At 42.7% G+C, this 20585-nt stretch overlaps 1 protein-coding gene across 2 annotated transcripts in view; it reads left to right on the plus strand.

The window, feature by feature from the left end:
* The window catches only part of ADGRE3 (adhesion G protein-coupled receptor E3), a 58197-nt gene extending 43924 nt beyond the window's left edge, over positions 1–14273 (plus strand). For both annotated transcript variants that reach the window (XM_047776798.1, XM_047776799.1), the window contains 7 exons: positions 1200–1397; positions 1773–2008; positions 2497–2563; positions 2783–2874; positions 5009–5177; positions 10984–11079; positions 14008–14273. In XM_047776798.1, coding sequence (XP_047632754.1) covers positions 1200–1397; positions 1773–2008; positions 2497–2563; positions 2783–2874; positions 5009–5177; positions 10984–11079; positions 14008–14031 — 882 coding nt within the window. In that variant the 3' untranslated portion in view covers positions 14032–14273. The remainder of the gene's footprint in view (positions 1–1199; positions 1398–1772; positions 2009–2496; positions 2564–2782; positions 2875–5008; positions 5178–10983; positions 11080–14007) is intronic.
* Positions 14274–20585: the final 6312 nt, after the last annotated feature.

Consider the following 20585-nt stretch of genomic DNA (forward strand, 5'->3'; position numbering starts at 1 on the left):
GAGCTGAAATCTGAAAATAAAGTCAGTAATATTATAATAGGGATGAATCTCAAAAATATATTGAGTGAAAGAAGCTAGACACAAAGGACCACATAATGTAGGATTCTACTTACATAAAACATCCAAATCCATAGAGAAAGAAAGCAAATTGGTGGTTTCTAGGGGCTGGGGGAAGGGGCGAATAGGGAGAAACTTCTTCATGGGCCTGGGGTTTTATTTGGGGGTGATAAAAATGTTTTGGATCTAGATAGAAGTGGTGATAAAACAACACCATGAATGTACTAAATGTCACTGAATTGTACATTATAAAGTGGTTAATTTTGTATTATTTGGATTTTACCTCAATGAAAAAAGATCTCAGGGATTTCCCATTGTGCCTCAGTGGGTTAAGAACCCAACATAGTGTCCGTGAGGATGCGGGTTCCCTCCCTGTCCTCGTTCCGTGGGTTAAGGATCTGGCATTCCCACAAGCTGCACATGGGTGACAGATGTAGCTCAAATCCGGCGTTGCTGTGGCTGTGGTATAGGCCAGCAGTTGCAGTTCTGATTCAGCCCCTAGCCTGAGAACTTCCATATGCCACAGCTGCAGCCCTAAAAAGAAAAAAAAAAAAAAGTATTGGGAAAGAGCATCCCAAGAAGAAATACATGTATGTGTAAAGGTCGTAAGAGAGAACAAACTTGGTGTGTTCCAGAAAGAAATGTAATTGCAGTGGGGTGAACAAGAGGGAAGTGTAAGAAGTCAGGTTAGAGAGAAGGGAGCAGGGAAAATGTGTCAGATCTCAAATGCATGGTCAGAACATTTAGATTTCATACGAGTTGCAACTGGAAGGCAATAGAGGGTTTACACCAGGGATGCTGCATATTGATGTTATTGGAAGATACCTCTGGCTCCTGGGTCGAGAATGGATGGTGATGCAGCAGGAGTGGACTGGCAGGGAGATGGTGGTGGTCAGGATTTGGGTGGCAGCAGCAGAGGTGGTGGGAGGAGGTTGAGTTGGACACATATCCCAGAAGTGGGGTCAAAGGACTTACTGATTACGTAGGTGGGGTGACAGCACACAGGAAATCCTGCATCCCTCCTCTCCCTGCAGAGACAGAGATGGTATGCCTATGTTTGAGGCTCCTCATTCCAAGGGGTGGGGGAGTATAATCTGAGAGCAGGAAAGTGTGACAGTGATCTCCTCTCTGCTCGTTCCCAGAAGCATGATCCTGCACTAAATGTGATCACCTACGTGGGGCTGAGCCTCTCTCTGCTGTGCCTCCTCCTGGCAGCCCTCACCTTCCTGCTGTGCAAACCCATCCAGAACACCAGCACCTCGCTCCACCTGCAGCTCTCCATCTGCCTCTTCCTGGCCCACCTACTCTTCCTCACAGCCATTGACCAAACAGAGCCCAAGGTATCAGCAGTGTCCCAGAGGACTCTGTGCCGTGCCACAGGGGATGCTGAATTCATGGAGTTCATTATAATGCATTAATTAATGTAAATTATAATATGATATGTATAATATGTTATAATATATTTTTATATTAGATATAATAATATTATATATAATGCATTAATTCAATAATACATGAGTTCATTATAAATTCATTAATAAAATGGCCTTGGGTCCCAGAGGAAGGTTGGAGGAGTGGTACCAAGGTGGGCAGTGCTGGCATTGATTGTCAACCACATTTACTTTCAGTGACCTCAATGACAGTTTAAAGGATAGGTCCCCGGGCCATGCTCCACCCCAACAATCCCTCCCAGTAACACCTTACTGCTCCCCCAGGTGCTGTGTAGCATCATCGCAGGTGCCTTACACTATCTCTACCTGGCCTCCTTCATCTGGATGCTGCTGGAGGGCCTGCACCTCTTCCTCACTGCACGCAACCTCATGGTGGTCAACTACTCCATTGTGAATAAGTTCATGAAGAAGCTCATGTTCCCTTTAGGCTACGGAGTCCCAGCTGTGATTGTGGCTATTTCTGCAGCATTCAAGCCTCATCTTTATGGAACACCTGATCGGTGAGCTGGACCCTCATCCTGTGCCACAGACAGAACCGAAGGCAGTGTTAATGATGATGACTGGGTTGTCCACATCGAATGCACTCTACATTCCCCTTGAGTGTAAGGGCTCTAACCTCATTCCCAGTGAAGCAGGGAAAGAAGTAGAAGGTTCTGGAAGGAGAGAATTTTGCATTTAGTTCCCAGCTTTATCCCTCCCATAGTTAGTGACCTCAAGTCCTCAAGTCCCCTCATTAGTAAAATGGAGATAATGGTCCTCTTCCTGGTTCCACCCTCACAATACTGGTGTGAAAATTCAACAGGACTGTGCTTGTGAAATGTTTAATGTAGTAATCGCACATGGTAGTGAATAATCAGTCTTCAATGTCATCAGCTGACATTTTCAGGAAACCTTGGAAAAGTTCTCTGTTAGGAAAAGGTGTCACTTCATATCCATTTTGTGTGCTTTCTCTGATCTCTCTTTGTGTCCCCTTTCCCATTGTTCCCAGCTGCTGGCTCCATACGGACCAGGGATTCATCTGGGGTTTCCTCGGCCCCGTCTGTGCCGTTATCTGTGTGAGTAACTATGTGGCTCTGATGTTCCTGACCTAAGAAGAAGCACCAGACATGGGTGCAGGATAGCACAAGGGACATATATTTTCTCAGTTGTATGGTTTGATTTTTCCACCAGCTACAAATTAAATCCATGTGCAGGGAGGTGGGAATTGTGTGCAACTTACAGTGGACATGGAACATTTTAATTTGCATTCTACTTGGTCTGTTTTATTCCTGCAGGTGAATTTTGTCTTTTTTTTCTTGGTGCTATGGATTTTGAAAAGGAAGCTCTCCTCTCTCAATAGTGAAGTGTCAACCATCCAGAACATAAGGTAAGATGAAGTAAAGTGGTATTTTCTAACCCCATTTTCCTCTACTCACCTGCCATTGGTCCCTCCTACATATCCACACAAACACACACCCAATAACCACACTATAGAGATTAGCACTGCCACTGCCATGTCCCATTGTCACAATTAATGAAAAGCTGTATTCACTCAAGTACAGGCTAAATTGCTGTAAACCACCCCCCCAAAAAAAGGAGTAAGATAGTTTATTTCATTCTCATGTTACAGTCCAGAGGTGAAGAGTCCAGGGCTAATGGGGAAGCTCTGCTCCACAAAGTGACCAAATTCTTTCTATTTTGTTGCCTCCCCATCCCATAGGGTATAGTCTTTATCAATATTTCACCCTTGGGGAGGAGGTGACATGGAATTTGCAAGTATCCCATTAGCTAGACCTTGGTCACATAGTGACACCTAGCTGCAAGGTAAGCTGGGAAATGTAGTCTCTAACTGGGTAGCCATGTTTCCCTGATAAATCTCAAAAAGAGATCTAACACTAAAAGAAGATAATGAGAAAAACCAGCAGTTTTTGCCACACAACACAAGAGGCAATAGGTTGGGGAAGGATTTATATTAAAATATATTTTGTATAATATAATTTCAAAATATTGAGAGCTGTGTCTTTTTTTAATTTGCAACATCCACCTTAATTTGAACATGTAATTTGTTGAGTTTTTCATTTTAATCACAAAAATAACACATTCGTTAAATTTTTTCAAAAGTTTTCGAAATATATAAAGTTAAAAGTGGAAGTGGCTTACTCTCTTTTTTCCTGCCACTTTCGCTTCCCAGGGAAGCCAGAGGTAACAAACTGTATGAGATATGTTTGATATTTTCCCAGCCATTTTTCTGTGCATTTTCTATAGTATAACACATACAACAGCATCACACTGCACTTTTCTCACTTGGGTAATATTATCTTTTTAAATTACGGATATATAGGGAGTTCCCATCATGGCTCAGTAAGTTAAGAACCCAGTGTTGTCTCTGTGAGGATGTGGATTCGATCCCTGGCCTCAATCAGTTAAGGGTTGTGTTGCCACAAGCTACAGCACAGGTTTCAAATATGGCTCAGGTCTGGTGTTGCTGTTGCCATGGCTGTGGTGTAGGCCACAGCTACAGCTCTGCTTTGACCCCTGGCCTAGGAACTTCCATATGCCATAGATGCAGCCATAAAAATTAATTAATTAATTAATAATTAATTTAATTAGGGATACATACATTTAAGGAGGGTGGATTTACATCTTAGTTTGCCTGGGACAGTCCCAGTTTATGTTTGTCAATGCATTGTAAATTATTAATAGCATCCTTTTTTATTGAAGTCTAGTTGATTTCCAATGTTGTGTTAGTTTCAGGTGTACAGCAAAGTGATTCAGTTACATATATATTCTATTTCAGATTCTTTTCCATTATAGGCTATTACAAGATATTGCATGGAGTTCCCTGAATAGCACCCCTTTTGATCTCAAAAGCCTCCCTATTTGAATAACAAATTATACAACCCCCATCTATAAATGATACGTAAAGAGCTTTATATATATATATATAATATATATATACAGTTTTAGAATGCTTTATTCATGTTTGTAACTAATTTTGTTTTATCTGCTATCTTAAATATTTTCCATATGATAAAGTCTCATTTAATCTTTGCAACCACACTGTGAAATAGGACTATTATAAAGATTAAGTTGTTCCTGTTGTGGTGCAGTGGAAACGAATCCAACTAGTATCCATGAGGATGCAAGTTTGATCCCTGGCCTCCCTCAGTGGGTTAAGGATCCGGCACTGCCAGGAGCTGTGGTGTAGGTCGCAGACGCAGCTCAGATCTCACATTGCTGTGGCTGTGGTGTAGGCTGGCAGTTATAGCTCTGATTCCACCCCTAGCCTGGAAACTTTCATATGCCTAAAAAGCAAAAAAATAAAAATGAAATTTAAAAAAAGATTAAGGAACTGAGTTACAGAAAAGTAAAGTAAATTGCCCAAGGTCCCACAGTTAGTGCTGGCTTGAATTTAAACCCAGGCATTCTAGCTCCACAGTCCTCACCATTAACAGCTATGCTATACCAGTGTTCTTGTCTGTTACTAGCTTTTTTACATTATCAATTATTACTCCCTTCAGGATGCTAACACTCAAAGCAACAGCTCAGCTCTTCATCCTGGGATGCACATGGTGTCTGGGTATCTTTCAGCTGGGCCCAGCTGCCCACGTCATGGCCTACCTCTTCACCATCATCAATAGCCTTCAGGGATTCTTCATTTTCCTGGTGTATTGCCTCCTCAGCCAGCAGGTAGACATGGACCTGTCTCTTTATTGTTTTAAAGTTGAGAAAAATTTGTCAGTATGTACTTTAAGGAACACTTAACTCCATGTTCTCTAAATTTCCATATGAGCTTATGTGAACGCTATCTACATTTTCTCTACTGTGAGATGCTGTTGATTGTAAGATGCATTAATTTATTAATGGCTTTCAGAAAGTAAACAATTTCTACATCAAGGAAATATCATGTTTTTCATCAACTTTCCTGCTGGTAATAGTCATCCATTGCTATGTCACGAACACCCTCAAAAATCTCAGTGGCATAAATGCAAATATTTACTTTTCTCATTTTGGAGTCTGCAGGTTGAATGGGGTTCAGCTGATCTTAGCTGGACTCAGCTTGACTTGGCTCTAGAGTGCTGATCACATTCAGGTCTGTTTTTTGTGATCCTGAGGCTTGTAAGAAAAGGGAGGAGCTCCCCAACATAAGTTCCTCTCATAACAATGTCAAAGTCACAAGAAAGCAAGCCTCAGTGGGTGAGGCAATTCTGCTTGCATATCACCTCCATTGAACAATATCTCATTGTCCAAAGAAGGTCTCCTGTCCAAGTCCAAAGTCAACAGGAGAAAAACGTTCCTGGAGTTCCCGTCGTGGCGCAGTGGTTAACGAATCCGACTAGGAACCATGAGGTTGTAGATTCCATCCCTGGCCTCGCTCAGTGGGTTAAGGATCCCGTGTTGCCATGAGCTGTGGTGTAGGTCGCAGACACGGCTCAGATCCCGTGTTGCTGTGGCTCTGGTGTAGGCTGGTGGCTACAGCTCCGATTCGACCCCTAGCCTGGGAACCTCCATATGCCGAGAGAGCGGCCCAAGAAATGGCAAAAAAAAAAAAAGAGAAAAATGTTCCATCCACCATGAGGCTAAGACAGAATATAATACTACTACAGAAGAGTTAATAACTGAGATCAATAAAGCAATCTAGGAGTTCCCATTGTGGCTCAGCAGGTTAAGAACTCAACACAGTGCCATGAACAGGTGGGTTCAACCCCTGGTTTCTGAGTTCCCATTGTGGCACAGCAGAAACAAATCCGACTAAGATCCATGAGAATGTGGGTTCAATGCCTGGCCTTGCCCAGTGGGTCAGGATCCGGCATTGCCAGTGAGCCGTGGTGTAGGTCACAGATGCGGCTCAGCTCTCACGTTGCTGAGGCTGTGGCATAGGCTGGCAGCTACAGCTCCAATTCGCCCCCTAGCCTGGGAACTTCCATATGCCATATGCTTTTTAGGTGTGGCCCTAAAAAGCAAAAAATAAATATTAAAAAATAAATAAATAAATTTATTTTTTTAAGTCCCTGGCCTCAATCAGCGGATTAAGGGTCTGGCTTTGCCAAAAGCTTTGGCATAGATCACAGATGTAGCTTGGATCCAGCATTGCTGTTGCTGTGGTGTAGGGCAGCAGCTGCAGCTCTGATTCAGCCCCTAGTCTGGGAACTTCCATATCCCACAGGTGTGGTCATAAAAAGAAAAACATAAAATAAAGCAATCTACCACACCACTTAGCATGAATTCTTAAACACATTTCCATGTGATGGTGTAGTCTCTCTACTAATGTTTTAATAGCTTTATAATGAAATTACACAAGACAGTTTTTTGAATATTTTATCATGAATATTTTCAAACACAAAAAAGAATTGTGTGGTGAATACACACGTACTAACCACCTAGATTCTGTGAGTAACATTGTGGTACATTTGTTTTTCACATATCAGTCCACGTATCTCTTCTTCTTCTTCTATTTTTTTGTCTTTTTAGAGCTATACCTGTGACATATGGAGGTTCCCAGGCTAGGGAATCGAATCAGAGCTGTAGCTGCCAGCCTATGCCACAGCTCACGGCAATGCTGGTTCCTTAACCCACTGAGCAAGGCCAGGGATCAAACCCGCATCCTAATGGATACTAGTTGGGTTTGTTACCCACTGAGCCACGACAGGAACTCCAGTGTATCTATTCTTCTATCCATCCATCCACTTCATTGTAAACAGTGGTAGCTTACTTGTATAGGCAAAGAAAACAGTAAGCAACTCTCTTCAGTGGATTATGCACCTGAGTGAGCACAGTGAAAAAGACATTTATAGGTACTCTTCCCTAGTTCATCTAAGTTCCTGAGGCATCTCACAGTGTGAGCTTCCAGTTTCTCAAAATGTATATTTTGTATTCAACATGGCTACTAAGCACAAACCAATTCACCTCTCTGTAGCTGAACAAAAGAAACAGTATTTCAGGCATTTGGAAAATACTGTCTGCTTTTGGATTGTTGAGATAAACCTCTAAGATGGTGCCTTACTATAAAGAAGATGTGCTACAAATATAGAGTGGAATACTACTCAGTCGTTAAAAACAAAGAAATAATGCCATTTGCAGTAACAACAGGGATGCATCTAGATATTCTCATTCTAAGTGAAGTTGTAAAAAGACAAATATCACATGATATCATTTATATGTGGAATCTAAAGTATGACACAAATGAACCTATTTACAAAACAGAAACAGATTCACAGGCATAGAGAGCAGACTTGTGGTTGCAAGGTGTAGGGGGTTGGGGAAAGAATGGAGTGGAAGGTTGGAGTTAGTAGATGTAAACTATTATATGTAGAATGGATGGACAATAAGATCCTACTGTATAGCACAGAGAACTTTATTCAATATCCTGTGACAAATCATAATGGAAAAGAATATGAAAAAGAATGTATATATACATTTTGCTATATAGAAGGAATTAACACAACATTTTAAGTCAACTATATTTCAATAAAAACAAAATAAGAGAGGGTGCCTTACTAAGGGGTGCTCAGGAGTAATGTGGACTGCCTGCTGGCTCTAAAATTGAACCCCAAGCAAGATGCTACCCTACTGTATACTACTGAACTATGTTAACATATTTCTACCTAGATTTAGTTAAGTAGCACTACATCTATAGAACTGGATACTATACAACCAATAAATATAACATAAAAGACTGAAACTCCAATGAAACTGAGATGTACATGATCCAGGCCAGGAGGTATAATGGCTGTATGAAAATATTCAAGCAACTGGAAGAAATACAAAATCACCCAAGTTCTTTATCTGTACTTCTCAAATACCATGAAGAAGACACATAGTGCAAGGATTCCTTTGCTGAGTTCAGCCACTAAGACTTTGGGGTTGTTTGTTACTGCAGCAAAACATGTCCTGACTGATACTCTTTTTTTCCTGATACTCCTTTTCCTATTCTACTCTTTTTCCTCCTCCCCCTCTTCTTCCTCCTCCTCCCCCTCTTCTTCCTCCTCCTTTTTCTCCTCCTCCTCTCTCTTCTCTCTCTCTTCCTCCTCCCTTCTCTCCCTCATCCCCTCATTCCCTCCACTTTTCCTCAACTCTGCATCTACATGCCTCAAAAACTAAGCTGGGAGGAGTTCCCATCATAGCTCAGCAGAACTGAATCTAACTAGTATCCACAAGGACGTGGGTTCAATCCCTGGCCTCACTCAGTGGGTTAAGGATCACAGATGTGGCTCGGATCTGGCATTGCTATGGCTGTGATGTAGGCCCGGGGCTACAGTTCCAATTCAGCCCCTGCCTGGGAACCTCCATATGCCGTGGGCGTGGCCCTAAAAATACAAAAAAAAATGGGAAATGAAGAACAGATCCTCAGAGGATGAGGACGAGAAAAAGACTGAGCTGACAGAGCAGTCATTTCCTAGAAAGCAAAAGATGAGCATAGGCTTAGAACAATTAAATATTAATTTTGTCCCAACACAAGAATATCTTATGACTGGAAGGATACTCAAAATATGTTAGTGAAAAAGCAAATTTTGAGAGTTTCCATTGTGGCTCAGCAGGTTAAGAACCCAGTAGCAGGAATTCCCATCGTGGTGCAGTGGAAACAAATCCAACTAGGAACTATGAGGTTGCAGATTTGATCCCTGGCCTTGCTCAACGGATTAAGGATCTGGCATTGCCATGAGCTGTGGTGTAGGTAGCAGATGCGGCTTGGATCTGACGTTGCTGTGGCTGTTTTGTAAGCCAGCACCTACAGCTCTGATTGGACCCCTAGCCTGGGAACCTCCATATGCCACGGGTGTGGCCCTAAAAAGACAAAAGACAAAAAAAAAAGAAGAAGAAGAACCCAACAGTGTCCATAAGGATGCAGGTTCAATTCCTGGTCTCACCCAGTGGGTTAAAGATCTTGTGTTGCCACCAGCTTCAGTATAGGCTGCACACTTGGCTCAGGTCTGGCATTGCTGTGGCTGTGGTGTGGGCTGGCAGCTGCAACTCCAATTTGACCCCTAGCCCAGGAGTTTTCATATGCCACAAGTACAAAGGTAAAAAGAGGGGAAAAAAAGAAATTTTCAAAATGTTGCTCCAGAAGGCTTCCTTTTTTATATAACATATATAAATATTCATTGCTTATATTATTGTTATGTATTTATTTATATGTGAGTAGTGGTGTCTACGGAAAACACCAATTATTCTCAAGCAATTTTGCCACCCCCTGGGGGAGTATTTATCAATGTCTGGGGATGTTTTTGATTGTCACATTTAGAGGGAGGGGTACTACTGTCACTGATTGGGTATAAACCAGAGATAATTGCTAAATATCCTACAGTGCATAGGATAGTCCTTATTACAAAGGATGATCCAACTCAAAATGTAAGTAATGCCAAGTGGGAAACCTAGATGAAGCAGAAGCTATTCATGGCCCTCTCATATCCCTTTGCATTTTATTCTACATGCCCCAGGTTGCTTTTTGAAAACACCTGTGACTCTGTGCCCATGGGCTTCTTACTATCCATAAGACATGCCTGGTCCATGCATGGGGAAAGCTGGTGATTCTAGAGAGTAATGACCCTTGAGAGCAGCCATCAACCAATGACTGATGGGAGCTAATAGAAAGATGGCCCAGCTCCCTTGTCCCTGAGGCGGGATGACTCGGAGGTGCGCCCTTTGTTGTCTCCAAAGCCCCCAGTGGGTCTGAACCCCAGTTGTCCACAGTGGAAACACAGTGGAAAGGTTTACTGACACTTCGCTAGCTGCCTTCCCTTCCCTACCTCACTTCCCCACTGATCTGTTGGTGTTTCCTGGGATCACCCCTCAAATGAATTCTTTACAGTTTACAATCTCAGGGCCGGCCTGTGGGGAACCCCAAACCAGGGCACATGGAAGGATACCACCAAAATCTGACCAGCGATTTTTCACTAGATTGAGGAATTGTGTGTGGCTTTTTTCTTCCTTTGTTTATGCATATTTTGTAAATTTTCTACAACAAAGATGTATTCTGTAATATGAAAAAATTATGGTGTTAAAATATGCATAACATACATTGTACCATTTTAACAATGTTTAAGTGTACAGGTCAGTGGCATTAAAAACATTCACATTGTCATACAACCATCACCACCATCCATTCCAGAACTTTTCGATCATTCCAAACTGAAACCCTATACCCCTTAAACAATAATGCCCCATTCTCCCCTGCCAAGCCCCTGGTAACCGCTATTCTACTTTCTGTCTCAATTAATTTGACTATTATGAGGCTCTCATACATGTGAATTATACAATATTTGTCCTTTGGTGTATGGCTTATGTATCTCACTGGTGTAATGTCTTCAGGGTGCATCCATGTTGCAGCATATTTCAAAAGTTTATTTCTTCTTAAGGCTTATTCCACACCATGCATATAGCACATTTTGTAGGAAAGTGTTTTTAATCATGTCTCTATCCTCTTCCTAACTCACTGACTTTTCTCCTCTCCCTTGTTATAACAAAAACAATCCTGGTATTTCTTTCGATGTTCCAGGTCCAAAAGTGGTTTGGAGAGATCATCAAATCTAAATCTGAATCTGAGACTCATACACTTTCCAGTAGGTTTGGTCCCGATTCAAAATCCAGTGAGGTAAGAAGACTTGTGATTTATTCTAATGTTCCCCACGTCCACCCCCAACACTCTTAACTTCCTCTCCTTGTCTTAGTACAAGCTCCCTTTCTTGCAGGGTATGAGGAAGGGTTCTTTTTCTGATAACCTGGTTTGCATTCCTCATCACCATTGTATTTTTTCTCAGTGACTCTCCTGCTTACTAATGCTGGTTAGGCTGGATTTTGTATATATTCTTGTCATTCAAAGTATGGTAAAACATATCACCAGCATTACTACCATCTAAAGCAGAATCCTTAGAGTTCCCACTGTGGCTCAGTGGGTTAAGACCCTGATGTAGCCTCAGTGAGGATGTAGGTTCAATCCCTGGCTTTGCTCAGTGGGTTAAGGATCCAGTGTGGTGGCAAGCTACAGCATAGGTCGCAGATGCAACTTGGATCCCATGTCGTTGTGGCTGTGGTGTAGGCCAGGAGCTACAGCTCCAATTCGACCCCTAGCATGGGAACGTCCATATGCTGCAGGTATAGCCATAAAAAGAAAAAGAAAAAAAATTTAGAATCCTTTAAAGAGAGACTTATAATCATAGACATAGCAGAGTGGTCATCATCCCCCAGATCTCACTGTCTCATTGAGATGGGGGACTGGGAGTCCCCATTGTGGCACAGTGGCTAACGAATCCGACTAGGAACCATGAGGTTGTAGATTCCATCCCTGGCCTCACTCAGTGGGTTAAGGATCCCGTGTTGCCATGAGCTGTGGTGTAGGTCGCAGACACGGCTCAGATCCCGTGTTGCTGTGGCTCTGGTGTAGGCTGGTGGCTACAGCTCCAATTAGACCCCTAGCCTTGGAACCTCCATATGCCACGGGAGTGGCCCAAGAAATGGCAAAAAGACCAAAAAAAAAAAAAGAGAGGGGGACTGGAGCCCCATGGAATTAGGGATCCAGGAGAGGAATTCCACCACAGACACTCTATATAGTTATAGGGGATGACTGCATGTGATGATGGGACCTTTCCAGGAAAGAAAATGGTCCTGTTAGAAAGGGAATCTCTCTGGAATTTGGTTGCTGAGTTTTGTTTTTGTTTTTGTTTTATCTTTTTCTCTTTTCTAGGGCCACACCCTCGGCATATGGAGGTTCCCAGGCTAGGAGCTGTAGCCGCGGGCCTACACCAGAGCCACAGCAACACAGGCTCCAAGCCGAGTCTGCGACCTACACCACAGCCCACAGCAACGCCAGGTCCTTAACCCACTGAGTGAGGCCAGGGATTGAACCCACAACCTAGTCGGATTCGTTAACCACTGAGCCGCAATGGGAACTCCTGGTTGCTGGTTTTTGTCTGTTCTTCCATTGAGCTAACTCAAGATCAGTGCATCAGTGCTTCAAGAAATGAGCTTCTAGCACTATCTGAGTCTTCTCCCCACAGTTGTCCCTTAATTGCTCTTTTAGAGAAATGAGAGAACCTGCTTGCAAGAAGGTATGTCACTAAATGAGCTGGATGGGCTCCAAAGCTCATAATCCATAGAAATTCTCCCAATTTTGTTTGTTTTTATGCCTTCCATGTACATGCCTTTCACATCTGCTGGCCAAAGAGCCTTAGAATATGTTATTTTTAAGCCAAACAAAACTGAGAAATTTCTGATACATTGTATTCTACATTTCTTGAGCAAATATGGCGTTTTCTTCAGCAGGGGAAATATTGAGGTCACTGAAGAAATGTCTGTTCCTTATCCGAGGGAGGAAAGGGGAATTCATCCCAAATCTTTCCAAAAGGACCAAGAGGAAAATGGAACCAGGAAAAAGTTTTATGGCAGGCATGGCAGCTAATCAGAAAACAGTTTTATAAATATTTAGTTTAATCATTCTAATCGCTTCCTGGCCTTTTGGCTAAGATCAAGTGTAAACTTAATCGTTCTCAATAATAGTAAAATTGTGGTAGGTGCTAGCCATTGGCTGTGACCTTTGAAACGTTTCCCAGATAATCCAAAATAATCCCCAAAACTACCAGCACTCCAGCTACTGGTTTCCCACAGTGAATAAGGAAAATTGTTTTAATTATTATTGTTAACATTATGGAAATTGAATAAGATGGGTATGTCTTTAAAAGAGGAGATAAATCATATATTCATATATTTTGTATTTATTTTATCTTTTATATGTAGCTGCATTTATGAAATACATTTGCTTTAGTTAGAATTTCTTAAGCTTTTATTTTTCTAAGCACAGACTGCGAGTAAAAAGCTAACAAAACACTTTGTCCTCCACAGACAAATTTGATCTTGGGTTAACCTTCTAGCTCTGTTCCCCAGAAACTTGATGATGTTGGAAGGTAAATTGTGTAACAAGGGAATAATGTTTATGGGAAAAGTCATGCTTGACTGGACAGGAAATCCTGGGAATGAACCATAAATACCAGGGGAAAAAGCATGGCTTCATATAACGACTTTTATAACTAAGCCAATAATTCCTATTCTCATGGACTACTGCAAGAGATTATTTGTTCCTCTGTGGAGCTTGAGGACTTTAAACTAAACTGTAACTTGTAGGGGGCAAAGAGAATATTTGTTGAGTTCTAAAATGTGCCAGACACTATTATAGGCAATGGACATACAAAAGCAGCAATACCAACACAGTCCCTACCTGGAAGGAGCTTAGAGTCTAGCCTTTCTTCATGGCCAAAAACAATACAGAGAACTGAAATTATATGGTGGGATCCTATATCCAAAGTTTTTTGCAGAAAAAATACTTCTTCATCCTGGATGTTTGAGAAATCTTCCCACTACCTGTCCTAGAATTCCAAAATGCTAGGATATTATGCCATCCTTGCCTGATGAATAGAGCTTTCCAACTTTAACCTGTTCCTGCTGTAACTCTCTGTTTTGTTTTTTGTTTGCTTGTTTGTTTGTTTTATCCTTATATTTACCTTTAATCTACACATCTTTTGTTTTCCAGAACAAGCAAAGGCAAAAATATTAAAAGCCAAAACATTAAACTCCACATGGAAATTCATGCCTGTGGATCTGGTTGGCATGATGAAGAATGAAAGTGGGAACAAGGAGAACCATTACACATGTCATCCCTGGAGAGGACATGTTTAACCTTTACTTCCTGAAGTGTTTATTCTTCATGATGGGCTCTCAATAAGTGTGTGTTCAATTGGATTTCTCTTCATTATGATTTATTTAATCATAAATGATTTATAAATGCTTGTTTCTGAATACCCAATCATGACCATTGCAAATACTCCTTGGACTTCTTGTAAATGAGGAAGCCTCTTTCAAGGCCTTTTTTCAAGTTCTTACTCTCTCTCATCCTAAACTTAATCCTTAAACTCATCTAGTCCCTCAAACCTTCAGCTTCTTCCAAACCATCAGCTTTATCTCTTTTCTTATCCAGACAAAATCTTGTGATCAACCATATCAAATGATTCTCTCTCACACTTGCAACACCTTTGCTTCCTCCTTCTAATTCCATACCTACCTGGGAAAACCTAAATCTGGGACTGATCCAATCATGGAAGCCACTGTGGACTGTCTCCTCACAGCCAGCACTACCACCACCACATAGTCCTAATTAACAAAATTTTATTGTTTTCATATTTGGAACAGCCATATGCCTGGGCTTAGGATATCAGTTGAGATTGGTTTAAGCCCAGTGATTCTCAACTGGAGGTCATTTCTCCCCACCATTAGGAACATTTAGCAATGTCTGGAGACACCTACTTGAACATAATTTTTCTCCTTGAGAAAAATAAAGACAAATTTGAAATACCTTGGTAGCAGCAGATTAAGGATCTGGCATTTCCATTGCTGTGGCATGGGTTCAATCCCTGGCCCCAGAACTTCTGCATGCCACAGACACAGTCAAAAAATAAAATAAAATAAAGGCAAATTCAAGGAGAGCTTGCCTATTACTTTCTAGTTGTAGCTGCTATCATATAATAATACAATACTTGGAGAGAACATATTATGGACATACTAAGGATGGAAGACTAAAAAGAAAAAAATAACTTGGGCTTTTGTGACACTGTTGGGTTGCTGAAATAGTCCTTGAATTTTTTTCATAGGCAAGACAAATAAATCCCTTTTGTTAAATGACTTGCAACCTAAACCATCCTTTTTTATGAACCAACCATGTCTCTTCTCCACTCTCCATCAGGGCAGTGAGATCCCAGAATCACTCAGCAAGGAGCCATTACAAATGTATGCTTTCTTATATAAACAAGATCTTCCAGGCTACCTGAAACTCATTCTTCCTATCACTTGTTGACTTCCCCACGTGTAGAGTTCCAGTTTTTCAGTTCTTTGTTCTTTCTGCATCCCCTTTCTGCATATAAGGTAGAAGACCTTGTCGCCTACTTCACAGAGAAAATAAGCACCAGCTGATGGGAGCTCCCTTAACCTTCTGACATCCCTTACAAATCTACCCACATCCACACCTATCTTTGATTCCTTCTCCCATTGACGCCCATCGTCTCCTCCTCCATTCTTCCACAGCAGCAGAGGGGTCCTTTTTCTTGTTGAAAAACTAACCTCCCTGTATGTGATTTCAATCTTGTTCCCTCCTGCTTCTTTGGGATCTTTTCTCTATTGATAATCTCCTCTCTCTCCTGAGTCTTCCACCTATCTCACGTCCTCTCTGCTGGGCCTTCCTCAGTGGTATTTATATGCTAAAGATGGATGAGCAAACTTTTTCTGTAAAGGTCCAGATAATAAATATTTTAGACTTTCAGACCTTATATAGAGATAGATAGATAGATAGATAGATAGATAGATAGATAGATAGATAGATAGATAGATAGAGAGATAACCTCACTCTATTCAGACGTAATAGATGCATGTGATATATTGTAAAGGGATATATGTATATATCACTTTAGAAATGCAAAAACATTCCTAGCTCCTTGCTGGCCATACAAAAACAGGCTGCAGGCAGGATTTGACACACATACCCCAGGCTATAGTTTGCTGGCCCCCATGATAAAGACAGATGGCAGATTCTAGGAAAATAGCCACCTGCACAGTCTCAGTTCCCCTCCACTCCCTACCCTAATATATCTACCTCTTTGAACCAAAAGTCTCCTGGGACTAATGGCAGCTGGATGGGCATGAGAATATTATCTCTGGGGGAATCCCCAAAGGGAAATCTGGGGTTGCAATGTCTCCCCCATGCACCAGGTGGAAAGTTCCAAAATAAGCTGAAGAGCAGTCTGGTGAAAATCAGACACAGTTTATCCTAGGACAAGTCTGACCCACTGGGGTCCATGGACCTCTTGGGATAAGGTCAGCATTACTGCCAGGTGTGTGTGTGTCTGATCCCTCTGGCCCACAAGAACTCCAAGAGGAGTGCTACTTCTGAATCTGGAGTAAAGCAAAGAGATTGGGGAGCAAGGAATCACCATTTCTTCACACCCAGTGCACACATGTACCTTCTGGGGTAAAGAATCCATTCCGGAGTTCCCTGCGTGGCTCAGTGGTTCTGACCAGGAACCATGAGGTTGCAGGTTCGATCTCTGGCCTTGCTCAGTAGGTTAAGGATCCGGCATTGCATGAGCTGTGGTGTAGGTTGCAGACGCAGCTCAGATCCCGCGTTCTGTGGCTGTGGCGTAGGCTAGTGGCTACAGCTCCGATTAGACCCCTAGCCTGGGAACATCCACGTGCCATAGGTGCGGCCCTAGAAAAAAAAGACGAAAAACAAGAATCCATTTCCTGGAGTTCCCATCGTGGCGCAGTGGTTAACGAATCCGACTAGGAACCATGAGGTTGCCGGTTCGGTCCCTGCCCTTGCTCAGTGGGTTAACAATCCGGCGTTGCCGTGAGCTGTGGTGTAGGTTGCAGACGCAGCTCGGATCCCGCGTTGCTGTGGCTCTGGCATAGGCTGGTGCCTATGGCTCCGATTGGACCCCTGGCCTGGGAACCTCCATATGCCGCGGTAGCGGCCCAAGAAATGGCAAAAAGACAAAAAATAAAAAATAAAATAAAATCTATAAAAAAAAAAAAAAGAATCCATTTCCTTCCATCACTTGGGAAAGTGTCACTGCTTAGAGTTCTCAACCCCCAACCCCCAGAGAAAAATAATAATCCATGGCGCAAGCTGAAAAAAATGATAGTCCGACATAATTGTCGCCCAGGAAAATTGAACTCCTTGAGTAGAGAGACAAATTTAAACAAGAATAATAAAAAGATGGAGTTTCTTTTTCTTTTTCTTTTTTTTTTTTTTTGTCTTTTTGCTATTTCTTTGGGCCGCTCCCGCGGCACATGGAGGTTCCCAGGCTAGGGGTCCAATCGGAGCTGTAGCCACCGGTCTACACCAGAGCCACAGCAACGCAGGATCCGAGCCGCGTCTGCAACCTACACCACAGCTCACAGCAACGCCGGATCCTTAACCCACTGAGCAAGGGCAGGGACCGAACCCGAAACCTCATGGTTCCTAGTCGGATTCGTTAACCACTGCGCCACGACGGGAACTCCAGATGGAGTTTCCATTGTGGCTCAGCAGGTTAAGAACTCGACGTAACCCTGTGAAGATGTGGGTTCAATCCCTGGCCTTGCTCAGTGGGTTAAGCATCCAGCATTCCCGCAAGTTGTGGCGTAGGTAACAGATGCAGCTCAGATCCCACATTGCTGTAGCTGTGGCATAGGCCACAGTTGCAGCTCCAATTTGACCCCTAGCCTAGGAACTTCCATGTGCCATACATACAGCTGTGAAAGGAAAAAAGAAAAAGAAAAAAAAAAGAAGAATGAAAAGAATTCAATGATATTCAAGGACAGCACCAAAATGCTCTATGGAACCAAATTTTTAAAATGAATAAATAAAAAGATGAATGTTACTGGATGAATTCAAGAAGAGGATGATCACTGTCGAGAGCCAAATTAGTGGGTTAAAACAGCATGTGGAAAAATATCTCAAAAAACAGAGCAGGGAATTCCCGTGGTGGTGCAGTGGTTAACAAATCCAACTAGGAACCATGAGGTTGCAGGTTCGATCCCTGGCCTTGCTCAGTGGGTTAAGGATCCGGCATTGCCATGAGCTGTGGTGTGGGTTGCAGACGTGGCTTGGATCTGGTGTTGCTGTGGCTCTGGCGTAGACCAGGGGCTATAGCTCCGATTCGACCCCTAGCCTGGGAACCTCCATATGCCATGGGAGTGGCCCAAGAAATGGCAAAAAAAAGGCAAAAAAAATGCCAAAAGATGAAAATCACAAAGGAAAAAATTGAATCTGGAAGACCCAGGAGATCTACTATGGGAATAATTAGGGTGGGGTTGGAAGAGTAGGAAGGAATCACATTCAAGTCTCTTCTACTCAAAAAAATCTTCCCTGCTGCAAGAACCACTCTGTCTCTTTTCACAGCCAAAATTCTAGAAAACTTGTTTACACTCTGCTGTCCCCACTTCCTCCCACCCCTCACTGCTCAGCCCTCTGCCGGCAACACACCCAAGAATGACTCAGTGTCCCAAATGCTTCCTCAGTGCTAAGTCCACTGGTTGCTTCTCATCCTTTTCTAACTTGAGCTTTGGGTCACATTTCACTCTGTAGGTCCTCCCTTCTTCTTTTTTATAAACAAGTATTTTTAAGTTTTTTCCAACTTTATTGAGATATAATTAACAAATAAAAATTGTACATGGTTAAGATGTACAATACGATGATTTTATCTATGTATTCATTATCCCACTCCGTGTGTGTGTGTGTGTGTGTGTGTGTGTGTGTGTGTGTGTGTGTGCTTTTTAGGGCCTCACCTGAGGCATATGGAGATTCCCAGGCCAGAGGTCAAATCAGAGCTACAACTGCTGGCCTACACCACAGCCACAGCAATGCAAGATCCAAGATATGTCTGCAACCTACACCACAGCTCACAGCAACACCAGATCCTTAACCCACTGAGCGAGGCCAGGGATTGAACCTGCAACCTCATGGTTCCTAGTCAAATTCATTTCCAGTGCGCCACAATAGGAATTCCTCCCCTTTCTTTCTTGAAGCATCTCTTCTCGTTGCTTCCCTAACATCACACTATCCATCTATAACGGTGGTCGACTCATCCCAGTTCCCAGCTTTGGCACTAAAAGTCTTCCATCCCAGAAACCCCTCAGTCCCAGGGGTCGGGTTAGGGTTAGGGGTTAGGGATCGAACCCTAACCCCTAACCCTAACCAGAATCATGTTGCAACCTCATCTTTTTCCTGTCCCATAAAGTCTTAGTTTGGGCTCCCCCAAGAATAAATTCTGAGACACTATTTGAGTAAAAGTAGTTTATTTTGGAGCTGATCCCAGAGAACATCAACTGGGATACAAAGAAGTGAATCAGGGGGAGAAGGGCAGCCTGTACAAGATGTGTTCAAAATGTGCTAACAAGGGAGGAGGCTCAGCAGTAGAGAACACAGGTTCCATCCCTGGACTTGTTCGGTTGGTTAAGGATCCAGTGCTGCCATGAGCTGTGGGGTAGGTTGAAGGTGCAGCTCAGATCCCGAGTTGCTGTGGCTGTGGTGTAGGCCAGCACCTGCAGCTGCATTCAAATCCTAGACTGGGAACTTCCAAATGCCGTGAGTGCAGCCCTAAAAAGAAAAAAAAAATGCAAACAAGAAGGCAATGGGAGCTTGATCCCAAAAGGGACTTCTGGGCAAGCCATAGAACACGCATTGCAGATTCATCTCACCTGAAGGGTAAAAGAGCTGGGGCATGTGTACACCAAGTTCAGGCTTTAGTTGAGGGCTGTTTTAGGAAGCATTTAGCTCTTCTCACCTGCCCTCTGCCAAATAAAGTGGACTCCAGTGGCAGCTGCTAATGATCAGAAATCACTGAAAATGTGAGGATCAAGGAGAGAAGCAGGGCACGATCACAGCTGATACACACAATATTCCATCCTTGACCCAAGAGACGTTCTAAGAATTTGGCAAAGTTCATGAACCATCTAAATGTTTATGGTTTGCATAAGCATTTCTTCTTCCCCATCTCTAATAATAATAACTCCTGCTTTCTTATTATTTAAGCTGAAACCTTGGAATGATTCTTTAGTCTCCTCTTTCTCTCACACCCAACATTCCATTCATCAGCAAATCCCATATCTTCAAAATAGATTCAGGATTCTGCCTGCCTTCACAATTAGCTCCCTGGTCCCCAGCATCACTTACCTGCATTACTGTGATAGCCAGGAGAGCCACACAGATTATTATCGACAGATCCAGAACCAGCTCCTGGTTTCCTATCTCAGCCCAGGTTGTCTGCTCTACCACATCATGTTGTTCCTTTCATATAACTGCCAGCCAAGGCAAGAGTTACAAGGTTGGAATTTCCAGGTATAATTCAGGTTTATAGACAGTCTATTTTTTTTTGTCTTTTTGTCTCTTTAGGGGTCACACCCATGGCCGATGGAGGTTCCAAGGCTAGGGGTCCAATCAGAGCTGTAGCTGCCAGCCAAGCCACAGCCACAGCAACGTGGGATCTGAGCAGAGTCTGCGACCTACACTACAGCTCACGGCAACACTGGATCCTTAACCCATTGAGCAAGGCCAGGGACTAAACCCACGTCCTCATGGAT

Source organism: Phacochoerus africanus, chromosome 4 (assembly GCF_016906955.1).
Source record: "Phacochoerus africanus isolate WHEZ1 chromosome 4, ROS_Pafr_v1, whole genome shotgun sequence".
Classification (NCBI taxonomy): domain Eukaryota; kingdom Metazoa; phylum Chordata; class Mammalia; order Artiodactyla; family Suidae; genus Phacochoerus; species Phacochoerus africanus.